The sequence below is a fragment of the Talpa europaea genome (assembly GCF_964194135.1).
Source record: "Talpa europaea genome assembly, chromosome: 9".
Classification (NCBI taxonomy): Eukaryota; Metazoa; Chordata; class Mammalia; order Eulipotyphla; family Talpidae; genus Talpa; species Talpa europaea.
Window position 1 is genome coordinate 83,101,964 of NC_140076.1, and position 14,385 is coordinate 83,116,348.

At 46.5% G+C, this 14,385-nt stretch overlaps 1 protein-coding gene across 5 annotated transcripts in view; it reads left to right on the forward strand.

The window, feature by feature from the left end:
* CYFIP2 (cytoplasmic FMR1 interacting protein 2) overlaps positions 1-14,385 on the forward strand; it is a gene marked incomplete at its 5' end in the record, with an annotated part of 93,791 nt that overhangs the window by 60,485 nt on the left and 18,921 nt on the right. For all 5 annotated transcript variants that reach the window (XM_084243650.1, XM_084243651.1, XM_084243654.1 and 2 more), the window contains one exon: positions 530-660. In XM_084243650.1, coding sequence (XP_084099776.1) covers positions 530-660 — 131 coding nt within the window. The remainder of the gene's footprint in view (positions 1-529; positions 661-14,385) is intronic.

The window sequence follows — 14,385 nt, forward strand, 5'->3', positions numbered from 1 at the left end:
GATGGAGATAGTCTGTTTGGCCCCTGGGTTTTTTGTTTCGGGTTTTTATTTCCCTTAAAAAGCAAGATGTCAGATGCTGGGAGGGTATGATTCAGAACAGGAAGAGGTAGCCAAAAGCTTCAGTCCCAGCTATGCTCCTTCCCAGCTGTGTGACTCTGGGCATGCTGCTTCACCTCTCTGAGCCTGTCTGAAGACGGAGTAATGGTGCATTGGTTTTGAATGCTTAATGAGCTATTGCAGATAAAGTGCTTAGCACCACAGCTACCACCTGCAAGTACCTGCTCATTCCTGTCTTTATTAGGAATTCAGGTGACTTCTTGGAGGGACTGGTAGGGCCCAGGGCTCTGTGTATTTGTTTGGTTGCAAGTAAGATTTCACTCAGTCCCCTAAGCTCTCTCTAGGACTAAACCCCGAAAGAGATCTCACCCCAGGACACACCTAGAGGGAGGCGGGCTGTGGGTTTTGCTGCACCAGTCAGAACTTGAGCCCCAGCACTCCCCTAAGGCAATTCACCTTCCCTCACCCCCAGGGATACTGGAGTTCTTCCACCACCAGCTGAAGGACATCATTGAATACGCTGAGCTCAAGACAGATGTGTTCCAGAGCCTGAGGGAAGTAGGCAATGCCATCCTCTTCTGCCTCCTCATCGAGCAAGCTCTGGTAAGGCCTGAGCCCAAGGGATGGGGATGGGCTCACTAATGGTACCAGTAGCCCCTCAAGCATCCTCACAGTCCTGACCAGACAGGGCAGGCCTCAGCCTGCATCTCTGCCCCCAGTTGGGACAGTGTTGATGGTTCTAACACAGGAGGAGGGCCTGGGGGTTAGACCCAGACCTTTCCAGCTCCACCTGCACGTGGCAAGATCTAGCAATCCATTGAGTCTCTTTTGTCCAACTATTAGTAAGCAAAAATCACTCCTGGCTGCATGGTCAGGCACCATGATGGGGTCGGTAGGTGGGGTCAGCAGACCCCGCCCTCATCTTGGTCAGCAGGGGGAGACCCATACAGAACTGCGAGTGTTGACAGTCAGTGTTCCAAGGGAGCAGAACCTGGTGTGGTCTGGGGGTGAGGGAGGCCTTCCTGGAGGAGGTGACCAGGAATCTGTCCAGTAAGAATCTAAGAAGGGCCCAGGCTGAGGAGGCGCATCTGGTGTCAGATTGTTGTGAGGAGACAGCAACTCCACCTGCAGGGTCATTCTATGATACCTGTTAGCCTGGTGGTGAGAACCAAATTGGTGGCAGTAATCCTGATGGACTACGGACCCTCTCCATATTCTACCTCTGGGATCACACAGCACACACCCTCTCCAACCCGACCATTCATCTATACAGCCAGTCAGCAGGTCATATGTTTACAAGAAAAAACAATCCATCCCGATCTGTGTCAAGTGGACATGTTCTCCCCATGTCTGCCTGGGTGTCCCCCACATCCCAAGGCTGTGTATGGGAGGCTCATTGCCATGTCCAATGTCCCCCTTTGAAAGTGTGTGTGTGTGTGTGTGTGTGTGTCTGTGTGAGATACCAGAACTGCCAGTCTTGGTTCCCCGTTGCCAATAAGAAATTTTGAGGAGAAGGAAGGTAGTTTTGTTTATTTGTCAACAAACGAGGAAGCTAGCAGACTAGAGTCTGAAAGACTACCGCCCTGCTCACTAGAAGAATGTCAGGGTGTGTAACTAGGGAGGGTTACAGGAACAGGAAAAAGGGGGTGTGAGTGAAGGTCGACTCACCCGTCCTTGTAACACAAGTGTCTGGTGACTCGGGTGACATCAGTTGTTTTCGTCACCATCTGCTGGCCAGCAATTCTGACGTTGTCTTTGCAGGGTTATGTTCTTGGCTCTGTTCTGAGGTTTCTTTGCAGAAAGCCCTTTATCATTAGAATGCCAGGAGAAAGCAAGATGTTAGCTAAATATATATCAAGGTTTGTTAAACATAGAGGGGGAGGGAGTGCCTCTCCAGGGCAGGAAGAGGCTTGTATTCTGCTACTGTCGCACATGTGTGATGCTTGTGCCATGGGTGGCGTCCTGCCCAGGATGAGCCCCGCCTTGACCCTGAGCTGCTGGGATGGGCTCCCGCCACCCCCACCCCTGAATTGGAATAAGTGGGCAAAAGAATGAATGAATGAATACAAATGACTACTGCATACTAGAGGAGTTTGGGGTCTTTATTTTGAAGTTGGGTGATGGTTTTGTGGCCAAAAATAGGCCTTAGGAAACTCATTTGTATCAACTAGCCTAGGATGAAGTGGTTTCATTTAAAGTCTTTTCACCTAAAGTAGCAGGTTCTGAGAACCTGTCTGTGGCGCGGCCTTCGCCAGCCCTCAGGGCTGGTTCACAAGAGGGCTCTTGCCCCTTCACACTCTCCCAGCTGCCCTGCGTGTCTGCACTGGAGCATCCACGGGTGGGGCAAGTCCAGGGAACAAGGGGTTTGCTCTGGGCTGGATCCCCGGTGCGACGGAAAGACCTTTCTACATCCACCCCTGCGTTCTCCATCCTTCTCCTGTGGACAGGAGGGTCCTGGGAACCCACTCGCTGCCAGGCATGTTCTAGATGGTGGGTAAAAGTCCATGAATAAGGGGGAGAATGTGTGAGTATTGTATTCAGAGAGGGAGACCTGGAGGAGGACTAAACAAGCAGAGCAGAACCTGGAGGCCGGTGCCTGCTAAGGAGGGATAATCAGGCTCGAGGTGAGGGCTGGGTGAGGGAGGGTATGCTATTCTGCGAGAGGATGGAGCTGGACGTCTGTAAGAAATGAAAGTCGTATTCCCCCTCCCTGCCCCCGCACTCCTTCCCCGCCATGAGCGGCCTGGAGAGGTCAGGGGCCAAGGCAGGTGCACTGGAGAAGGCAGGGGTGCAAGCCTGTGACCTTGGTGTGGAGGCCCTTGAGGCTGCAGAAGAAGGTGCATAAGCCAGGAGTCTCCATGCAGCCGTCTCCCCCTCCCCACGCCCAGCACCTTGGAGACAGGGGCTACGCGGAGGGGCAGAGCAAAGGGAGAGTCAGGAAGGAGATGAAACAAAGGTAGAGAACGATGCAGAGGAAGCCATGATAACAAGAGCTCAGGATGGGAGCCCCGAGGGTTCTTAGCTCTGGTGTCTGCGTGGCCCGGCTCAGCCCGTCCTCCCGTCCTGGCAGCCAGCGCTTGGACATCTGTATCTCCAGACACTTGGCACCCATGAGCCTGCAGTGCACGGGGTTGCTCTTCCTGTGGGAGGAGTAACTGCCTCCCTGTCCCCTTTAAAAGGGACTCTACGGTCACAGGCTTTACGTGGTTCACCAGCCCTGGGTTGCTATAGCAACTGCCTTCAGAAGCTGGGCTGAGAGAGTAAAGAAACCACTCCTGCCTATGGAAAACCTGAGCCCAGGAACCCCAGGAGGAGTGGGCTGGGTGAGGGCACTGTATCCTGTTAACACCACCTTTCCTGAGAGTACTAATTATACCTCCCCGGTGCACACCCCAAGAGACACACCATTGATGGGGCTCCAAGGAAACATTTTCCTTGGGACCCCTGCGGAGTCCCTCTCATATGTCACTAAGGGCAGCTGGGCCCCCACCTTGAGAGCTGAGAGAGCCCCCAACAGTGTGGTGGTCCCTATCCCTTCATTCATAAGTGACGAAGTGGGGAATCAGGGAGGGGGATCAGTCACCTGAGGTCACACAGCACACCTGCACCAGAAGTGGGGAAGGCAAGGGTGCCAGAACTGACCCCAGTCCTGGGGGGTGGGGAGCAGGGAGGTGTTGAAAAGGACACAGCCAGGATCAGGGCTCCCACAAAGTGCACTCTGCTCTACTTGCCATCTGAGGGACTCCCCCAGCAGTGAAGGCAGTGCTTTTTCAGATTAGAGTGAGGCAGGAGCTTTCTGGAGCCTCTGAGTTGACAAAGCTGGATTTGAAAAACTAAAGTCATATGGATAGTTCTCTCTAGAGAGAGGGACTAACAGCAAACAAATGAGGGAGGAGGGAGCCCTAGTCACCCCATACAGGAAGGGCTGTTGAGCCTGTGGGATCTCCACATGGAGGACTCTGAAGCAGTTACAACAATGAAGGTGCTGAAGTAACTTTGTACAAGTGAAAAAGAGCGTGGTTACACACAGCAGGGAGGAGGGGATGGAGAGGGCAGGTGATAGGCTTTGGGCCTGGAGCTCTGGTGGAGCGTGAGGGAAAATGTGCCCGTGTTGAGGTGTGAAGCTTTACTCCCAACCTTCTATGGTTCTATAAACCCATGGCAAATCAATACAATTTGACTAGCTAAATAAAAAATATGAATAAAGTGGTTTTGTATGATACCAGCATAGAAAATGATGAAAGACATAATGTTGGATAGAAAAAAGCAGGTCCCAAGACACAACACAGGTTATGACACCAGAAATGTAAGTCAGTAAAAAATACAGCCCACAATGGGCCTCCCCAGTGGCGCAGACAGTTGAGCGCTGTGCTGTGAGGCTGTCCGCAGTCTCTGCAGTGCGGGTTTGATTCCCGACCAGCCAGGGAGAGACCCACATGGTGCGGCAGACCTCTCCTGTCTCTCCCGCTGCTCCCCTCAGCAGTGTCTTCAATCCGTCTGCCTGGTCTGCTCCCCACTCTGTCTCTGGTGAATTCTCTCACCCTCCCGCACCTCTGACCTGTACCTCAATTCTTATATAAATAAATAAATCTTAAAAAAATACAGCCCACAAAATTGCACAGCATTGAAAAAAAAACCTAGGACAAAGTGTTCCAAATTGTTCCATTATCTTCTCTAGGTATTAGGGAGGCAACCAGGATTTCAGGTCCACAGGGGCTTTTGCATTATCTGGAATGTGTGATTTTTTTTTTTTATATATAAGGAAAGCATATTTGTGAATTACTACTGAGCTACAAAGCAATTTAAAGATAGAAGTATATCTTTAAATTATAAAGAAGTATGTTATAAAGAAGTATATCTTTAAAGTATATCTAGTGTCAGTAACTGGAAGGAGATTGAAAAGTACAAACTAGTAAGTCTCTGCATCCTTGTCTCGCATGTCATCAGGTAGATTTGCAGAGTCCGTTCTGGTTGTGGTTCCCTATAGATCTATACGCAGCAAATACCTCCTCTCATGCTGTGTACAGTGGACTCTAGGTACATTGTGGTGGGTGTGCTATGGAGACTGCCTGAAGGGAGAGATCACCTCAAGGGTAGATCCTGTACGCCCAAGATACTAACAACAATGTAAATCAATGGTACTATAATAAAGAATTTTTTTAAATAGGGATTATTAATATATCATTAATTTGTAGTTGAAAGGAAACAAATTTATCACTTGGACAAAGATATATTTTCTTTTTTAAATTGTATGCTTATAAATGTTCCTCAGAATTCAGGGCAGAAACCCATCTGCCTGTGGAATGGGCGGGTTGCTTGGTCTTTAATAAAGGTCTAACATATATACAGTAATATGTGGAATCCACAGCATTCTCACTGTATAGATTGAATAATCCTGCACGCTGGGTGTATATTCAAATTGTTCACAATTGGGTGCTGTTATGGACAAAGATACCATGAACACCCTTGTACATTTCTTTTGGTCGGTATTCACTAATTTTTTTTTAAAGATTTATTTTTTTATTTATACAAGCACTGGGTATAGTCAGAAGCGCGGGAGGGTGAGAGAATTCACCAGAGCCAGAGCGGGGAGCAGAGCAGGCAGACTGACAAAGTATACTGCTGAGGGGAGCAGCGGGTGGCAGGAGAGGTCTGCGCACCATGTGGGAGCCTCGCCTGGCGGTCGGGGATCGAACCGGTGCTGCAGAGGCTGTGAGCAGGCTTCGCAACCCAGCGCTCAATTGCTGCGCCACTGGGGAGGCCCGATGTTCACTGATTTTTATTGTCTATATCCTTGGTAGTGGAGTGACCGGCCCAATGTGAGGACAGATGTGTTGCTTCATTTTTACAAAGTGGTTGTACCAAGTTATGCTCCCTCGAGAGTTCTTGAGACTTTTCATTTCTTCACATTCCCCATAAACTTGGATTTGTCTGTCTTTCCACCAGAGATTTCCTGGTGGAAGTGTAGGGCGGTTTCACTGTGGCTTTGCTTTCCCCAATAAGTAATGATGCCGAGCCTCTTGACATAGGTTGTGGCCACTTGCACGCTTGCACTGCCTGGTTCCTGAAATGTTCTTTAGTATTTCTACCTATTTTCTCATCCAGATATCTTTTTGTTATTGATCTGTTGGCATGATTTATATATTGTGGATATATGTATCGCAGGTGGCATGTCTTTGGAGGACATTGATTAAACTTTCTTTCCTTTTTCCTGTATGGTTGATATCCTGTGGGTTGTTCAAAAAATACACCTCACTTTAAAGTCACAAGATAGGTCCTCTCGTGAAAGTTTTAGAGTTTCTCCTTTCCAGGCATAACAACCGTTAAATCTATGATTCATCTGGATTTGATGTCTGTGAATCAGGTAGTGGCAGGTAGAAGTCTCATTTCACTTCTTTCCAAGTTTTCTCAGAGCCACTGATTACAAAGACCACGTGCTGCTGGGCTGCGGGCTGTCGTTTGTCATAGGTCTGGTGGTGGGTAATTGTTGAGTCTATTCTATTGTTAAGAATCAATTTATAAATCTCATGCTCTTTTAAAGAAAATTCGGCTATCAATGATTAGTATTACCTCCAGTATCTCCTCCCAGGAGAAATCACAAGGTGGTCATTAGGGAGACATTTCCCGGTTGCTGCATTTTTGTTTAGATTTTGTGCGGTTTCAACAGCCCAATGTGTGTTATGTTGACACACACCAGTAGATGGCGCTGTTCTTTCACGTGAGCCCGGACCTGCATCCCAGGATACCACTAAAATTTTGGGGCCAGATCATCTTTTGTTGAGGGGCGGTCCTGTGCACTGTGAGATGCTGAGCAGAATTCCTGGGCTGTACCCACTAGTTACCAACACCTCCCCCCAGCCCCCTGCCCGCGCGCACGCGCACACACATGATACCCACAAAAATCACCAGGTACAGCTTCATCTTTCTTTGCAAAACAGAACCTCCCCACCTATCCAGATGGGAATGCAGAGCGAGGGGCCGGAGATGGGTGTGACGGGTGGGCGTTTGCTTTTCTCTGCATCAGACTGTGGGCCTCTGTTCTGTGAGTGAGCATTTCCTCTTAAGGGAGAAAAGAGCATTTCCTCTTAAGGAGCCAGTAAGGGCTCCTTCTGAGCTGGGGTCCCGATATCAGTAGGATCTGGTACAGAGCTGCACCGCTTTGCAAAGTGCTCTGTAGGACTTTGGTTTTATTTTATATTTCTGTTTTAGTTGCAGCTCCATATCTGACCCCTCTAGTGTCTGCTTCCACTTTAGAGTTCCTTTAATTTTGTTTTCCTTACTGCATAACTGAAATAATTCATTGCTAGAAAACAGAGAGGAGCAGAAAGAAGACAACAGGGACCACATTGCCACTCGAAGATAATGCTGTCCCAAAGCATAACCTTCCAGATTTTTTTATGCTCCAGCATATTAAATCCATTTTTCCCATGTATGTTTTCACTTTGCTTAGTTATAAAATTAATGTTCACTGAGAAAAATGGTGTGTGACGGGCCAGGGACTCTGCACTATTTACTTATGCTCTATATTACCATTTTAATTCAATGTGATAAACCTTTATTGCTTTTTCTCCTTTAAGAGGAAATGCTCACGGAACAGAGGCCCACAGTCTGATGCATGGGAAAAGCAAATGCCCACCCGCCACCACCTATCTCGGGGCCCTCACTCTGCATTCCCATCTGCACTTGATCAGGAACGATGCCTGGGAAAAGACCCTCAGGCTTCCCCTGGAATTTCATGCAGCCCTTGTTCCCAGGTTCTGTCAAGCAGCACCCCTCCGCTCAGATCCAGCACCCCATGGTGATCTTGACAGAAATCAACCAGTCCTTTCAGGAAGGAGGCATCTTGACTCCCAATCATAACTTTCCTGCCCACGGCTTTGCATATTTTAAGTATTTTTGCATCTTTCCAGTCTTAATCTCTTAAACAAACCTGCTAGGTTCATTAGCACCTGGGCTACCTAGAGCGATGGTCTGACAGGTAACAGCCTTGGTTCCTGCAGACCCGGAGTCCCCCATGGGCCAGAGGTGATTGGACATGCTCTCCTCCCTAAATGTCCACTGTCTATGCCCCAGATTTCGATATGGAGGGTTAGTCCTGCAGGGGATAGCAGGTGATCTGAGAGCTTTTAACTGTTTGTTTACTAAAAAAAAAAAAGAAAGAAAGAAATGAAGCCCTGCTGTTTATGAATATTGCATTCAACGGTGAGAACTATCTGGAGACATGTCACTTGAGATGTTGGAGCAAGACATTCTGATAAAAGTGAGTGGTCAAAAAAGTTTATACACTTCCAGATTAGACTCACAAAAAAGGAATGAAAAGTAGCATAAATCAAGAGCTGAGATGTGGATGCAGAGAAGCAGGATAGGAAAAATGTCCCAGGTGAAGGTCATGTCTGTATCCTTGGCATCTAACTCTGGCTCATTAACTATAAATGAATGAGGGAGAGAGACCAGCTCAGTCCTAAAGGGTGGATGCAGGCAGAGCTATTTAACAGCTAGAACCTTGTAGAGACCCCCATTCCACTGGAGACAGGATGCGGTTGCTCACCTTTATCCAAAGACACCTCGATTCTTGAATGTGGCATGCTTATTTTATGAGCCTTGCCAGTATTTGCCCAAAAGCCAGAGCTCTGGTTATTCTGTGCTGATGACTTTTCTCCAAGGAAACCCTAATGGACAGAAAGGCTTGGAGGCTGAGGGCACTGGGTGTTAGTGTGTGGTCTCAGCAGTGGCTGCCTATTAACATCGCTCAGCAACTCCTAAAATAGCCTGTCTGAACTCCAGTCCTCTGCAAGGAAGACAAAATCTGTGCAATTGGGGCCCAGACACTTAGCAGCTCCACACTTGATTCTCGGTATGGCCAAGAAGGAAAATCCTTGTTCTAGAAGGCGTCTTTTGCACTCACTTCTCCAAGGTCAATCATTCTGTGTCCTTGTCACATTTGTTGCTGCATCTGCAGAGCACTGGTTCCGATATTTTATGTAAATTGACTTACTTTTTAACTTAAGCTTGTTTTCAAAGGAAGTTTTATATCACTTCCATTAAAAAATCATCTCTTGTCATCATTAGAAAGCAGCCAGAATCGTAAATTCAATCAAAATAAAGCAAAGCGATATAATTCCAGCTGCTGCCTACAGGCTTCTCTGAGCCTGAGGCCTGCTCCCTGCTCCCTCCCCACACCCATTAAAAGCAGAGATTAGAAAATGTGAGGGAGGCATATAAAGACATGTTGGTTCCAAATGGAAATTTTCTCATTAATGATGTCAGGAGGCTGGTAGGAAACTGAAAAGGAAATCACTTCGTCGACTCACATCTATGAAATACCATTTCCCTGTACTCCAATCCCCACCCTGTAGGAATTGCGAACCTTGGGTGGCATTGGGGTGCACATGGCAGCAGGGAAAATCACTGTCTAGGCCAGTTCTTGACTGGATCTTTCCCATTGACAAGACATGATCCTGATCGAGAAAAGCAAATTCTTCTTCCTCTTCGCAAATGGGGGAGAGGGTGGAGGTAAGCCATGGTAATATACAGCGCAAGTGAAGCCCAATGGGGGGGGCAGAGACCACAGGCAGTCTCACATGCACATGTTCAAGCACATACGCAAATATACACACACATTCACACATGCATATTTGCACACAGGCACAGAAGCAGATCAGCTTAAATTACTGATTTCTTTAGCACATTCACACATGCACACACAGAATCATGTGAGAATAAATTACTGATTTACTTAGCCAGGGCTACAGAGAGCTCCTGGACGTGAGGGACCCTAGAGCAGGAGCAGATGGGGCATATATCAATTGACCATGCTATTGCCCCCGAGTCCAAGGGAGGGCTGGGAGGCACAGAAGGGTCACGGTGCATGCAGGAAGCAACTTCTTGTCTGCAGCACTGGCCCTTAGCCTAGAGCTTACACATCATTACACAGGAAGCCCATCAGCCTCTCTGCACCCATTTAAGGGAATGCTTAGAACACTGGGCTCTGAACGGCCCCCTCCCCACACCATGCTGGAAACCAGGAGGGGGATCCCCCCCGGGTTTCCTGGAACTCCAGTTCCCCAGCTTATTTCCCTGCACCTACTTGACAAAGACCACAGTGATTACATGAGCACTAGTGTTTGTCTTTTTTGCTGACTCTAAAGTCAGAGTGACATGTTAAGAAAATATTGTTTGGAGATTGATTTCATGATTCCCTTTAGGAAATCAGAAACTGCCTAAAGATTCCACCTAAATCTGACAGGCATAGAATCATGTTGGCCCTGTTTTTATAATTCATTAAATATGAACCCTGCGCCTGTGAGGTATCATTTAGCCAAGAGAAATAAATTCCCAGTTAGCTTTGTAGACTAAATGAGTTGGGAACTTAACGCTTTGTAATAATTGGTGGAAGTTCCTCAAGGTCCATCAGTTTTCAAATAAATACAGTAAAAAGGAAAAAAATTTAAGACTGAATGCCATGCAAAATTAAAATACTCACATCTTGAAGAATTTTGACATGGGCTCCTTATGATGCAATAATTTTGCAACCTCACCCCCCTAACCCCTTCACTTTCACTTGCCCTGTTGACAAAGAGCAATTTTGCATTAGGTCTGGTGAATCAGCTAACAACTGCTTCCTATAAACACGCTGTGTTCATGGTTGTCATAAGCAGGGGGAATGATGGGCATTGGTGTGCACTTGGCAAGTACAAAAGTGACTGAATGGCATAGCCGTTCCCCAGCTCCTCCCAGAGAGGGCTCTACACAGGACCAGGAGAGCACAATGCCCCCAAAAGGGTGGCTTTTATGTAAAACAATTGCTGCTGCTTCACAATTTTGAAAACATGATGGCAGATACTGAATTCCCCCCTAAAAAAACCCAGCTATAAACACAAATTTTAAGAAAACTGAGGAAATCTTAGTATGGAGCACATGGCATATGATAGCAAGAAGAAAGCTGAATGGTGATCACCATATGGTGATTACACTGGCCAGTGCACTTGGCTTTTGGAGTAGCGTGAGAGTATTCAAGGCCGAGTAAAGCAGTCTCGTCCACTTCCTTTCAAATGATTCAGTAAAACATGTAGCGATAAAGCAGATATGGTAAAAGATTCTGTGCACCTCTACATCAAGGGTGGAGGGGTGTTATTTCAGAAGTTTTTTTATATTCATCTTTTCAAAACAGAAATCTGAGGGGTGGGGGAAGATGGTCAAGGTACCCGAAAAGTTAAGAAGAAAATGGTCTATGAGCAGACAAGGACACAAGATATAAGAAGGAAGAAAAATTAGGAAGGTTTTTGGTTTTTTTCAGCAACTTCCTCAAGTTGGCAAGATTTATTCTTGCTAACATATACCCTGGAGCTACTTGTGACCTCATTTAAAAAATTTATAGAGGCATCTGCTATGCTGAACTGGGCCATGTTGCTCATGTTGCCCATCTAGTTGATTTAGCAGCAGGAAATATCAGTTCAGGCTCATGGAGGGCGGGTGAAGCTGGGAAGGCTGGCCAGTCCAACTTAGAAAGAGGCCCCTTAGGACTTGGGAACAGCCCATGGAGACCACCCACAGCACCACAGCTGGCTGCCTCCCCCCTGTGCTGTGGCGGGAGACTTTGCTCCTACTACAGGGACTTTCGAATAAGGCCATCCTGCCTCTTCCCCCAACTCCTGCCTCATGTTCAGCTTAAGAGAAATTATCTCAAACCCAGCTTCTTTGTAGGTTATTCTTACTACTCTTCCCATTCTGGTGCTAAGAAGGGGGTTGCCCAAGGAATCATTGGGATAAAAATGGCAGAACTGGCTTTTCCTTGTGGCAGCGAAAGGCTCTTCATTATAAATCAGAACTGCCATCTGATCCATCAAAATGCAAAGGCTGCTGAGAAGAGTTGGGAAAAAGATCAAGCAGCGAGAGCCTGTACTTCGGTAGGTTTCATTTATGGAAAAATTGTGAGGAGTAGGGTGGTCACCCAGGAAAGAGTGGGGGAAACCAAAATACTCCTTCAGGGCCAAAAGCAAAAACACATCAGAGAAAAACTAGAAACTTAAAATAGAAAAACCCTGACTGAAGATGGTAAGATGCAGATAATATATGCTAAGTGATAAAAATAGATTATAGTAGAAAAAGTATCTTGTCTCCCATTCTTATTTTAAAATATAGGCTTCAATGCTATAGGCATGGAAGAACACAGCAAGAGAAACCTCCAGAAGTTATGGGTGGTGATCCCTGGGTGTTGGGATAACATTTTTTTCATTTTTTAAAATCATTTAATTTGCATTTTCAATTTTTTTTTTGTAAAAATGGACATAAATACTTAGGCAACTAAAAGAAAGAAACCAAAAGAGCAAATTTAAAATATACATGTATCATCATATCATATCATCATACCATCTACCTTAAATTTACACAATGTTATGTCAATTACATCTAAATAAAGCTGGGGGTGGGATGGGGTAACCATATCTGCTAAACTACTATTTTTCAAAAAACTAGCCTTTGCCTAGAGGCTGAATGAAGTATTGAGTGCATTTCCAGGAGCAAATGACAAATGTCAAGTTCAGTAATACTTGTAAAATAGATAAAATATTTTTGTTATCAACAATGTTTCTTGGAAATCAAGGATAACAAATGTATAGCTTGGATGCCACTGCCCCTACTGTAGCTCAAGGCAGACATTAATAATCAGTGCTGTTGAGCTCAGACATTGATAATCAATCCTGCTGAGCCTGAGCCATTAGTAGTCAATCTTGCTGAGTGGAGAACAGGGTGTCAGACTCCTCCCCCAAAACAACCACTGCTTCTCAATCAGGATAGTCTCCTAACATCTGAATGAGGCTTACAAGAAAAATCCTTGAACTGCCTCCTGTGCACCCCTCAGACCTCATCTCCTATCACCACCCCCAGCACTGAGAAACACCCCCAGTGCTAAAAGCTGTCAGCCTCTTACCCACCATAGTCCCTTTTGCTTTTGGACCTTTGTAGGTGCTGTTCTCCCTCACCTGTTCAACCCCTGGTGCAGGCCTCAACATTTCCTTCTCCAGAATGCCTTCCCTATCCTCCTGCCTGGAAGTCTGGGTCAGTTGCCCTTGAGTATTCCCATATCCCCATGCATTTCCCAAATACAGCACTTTCGAGAATTGCCCATTTCCTTGTTTCCTCATCCTCTTGTCAAGGACCGTGCATCAGGCACACCTCACTTACTCTGCTGTCTCAAGTTCCTCACAGGACCTATGTGTATTAGACTCTTAATGTCTGTTGAATAAATGAACAATGAATGAATAAATAAATTTCTCCTTAGGCTCTATGCTAGGCAGAATGAAATTGTTCAGAATTTGAGTCCTGCCTGTTTGATCTCTAGATGATATTAAATCCATGATCTGTATCCCTCTCGTTGGCCTCTCATAACAGATAAAATGCAGTCCTGTGGAGAGCTGGTCCCTCCGAGCATGCTCTCTCTCAGTCTGCATTGGCAAGGGATAGGAAACATGGGTCGATCCCCCAAGAGACGCAGATATCAGGAACACACGCTGGCAGATAAGGCAACTCAACCCACGGACAGCAGTGGGGTCCTGAATGAATGGGGGCTTGTCTCAGTTTTTTAAAAAGAAAAACATGGGGCCTCCCTGGTGATGCAGTGGCCAAAGTCTCAGCGCTATCAAGGTACCCACAGCCACTGCAGCCTGAGTTCAATCCTGGGCCAGGGACCTGACCCACATGGCACAGCAGACCTCTCCTGCAGCTGTATTATCACCCACTGCTCCCCTCAGCAGTGTATTTCAGTAGATCCGCCTGTTCTGCTCCCCACTCTATCTCTACTGAATCCTCTCACTGCCTGTACCTCTGGCCTATACCCCAGTTCTTGTATGCATAAATAAATAAAAATAAATCTTTAAAAAGAAAAACACTATAGACTGGAGGGGCTTAGGGACTCATAGAAGGGTAGATGTGATCGGAGCTTTGAGGGATGGTTAGCAAAGTAGAGAACTTTGGTTTGGGAAAGAGGACTTTATAGGGATATATTGACCTCATGAGTGGTCTGGTTGTGTACATTTGATTCACACCAATGGATCTTCAAAAATTAATTGCTTGCAAAGAAATTACTTACATAAATTCAGGATAGAGGTTACTGGGGAAACAAAGCTTTCAGTAATTTTCTGTTTCTTCTGCTAGAAATGGTTCTAGGCTCTTTTCACTCTTTAAACTGCATCTGCCAATTTTTTAAGTTTAAAGAATGTTAGTAGTGGGCCTCCCCGGGGGCGCAGCGGTTGAGCGCTGGGTTGCGAAGCTGCCCACAGCCTCTGCAGCGCCGGTTCAATCCCCTGCTGCTCCCCGGCGACCGGAGGAGGG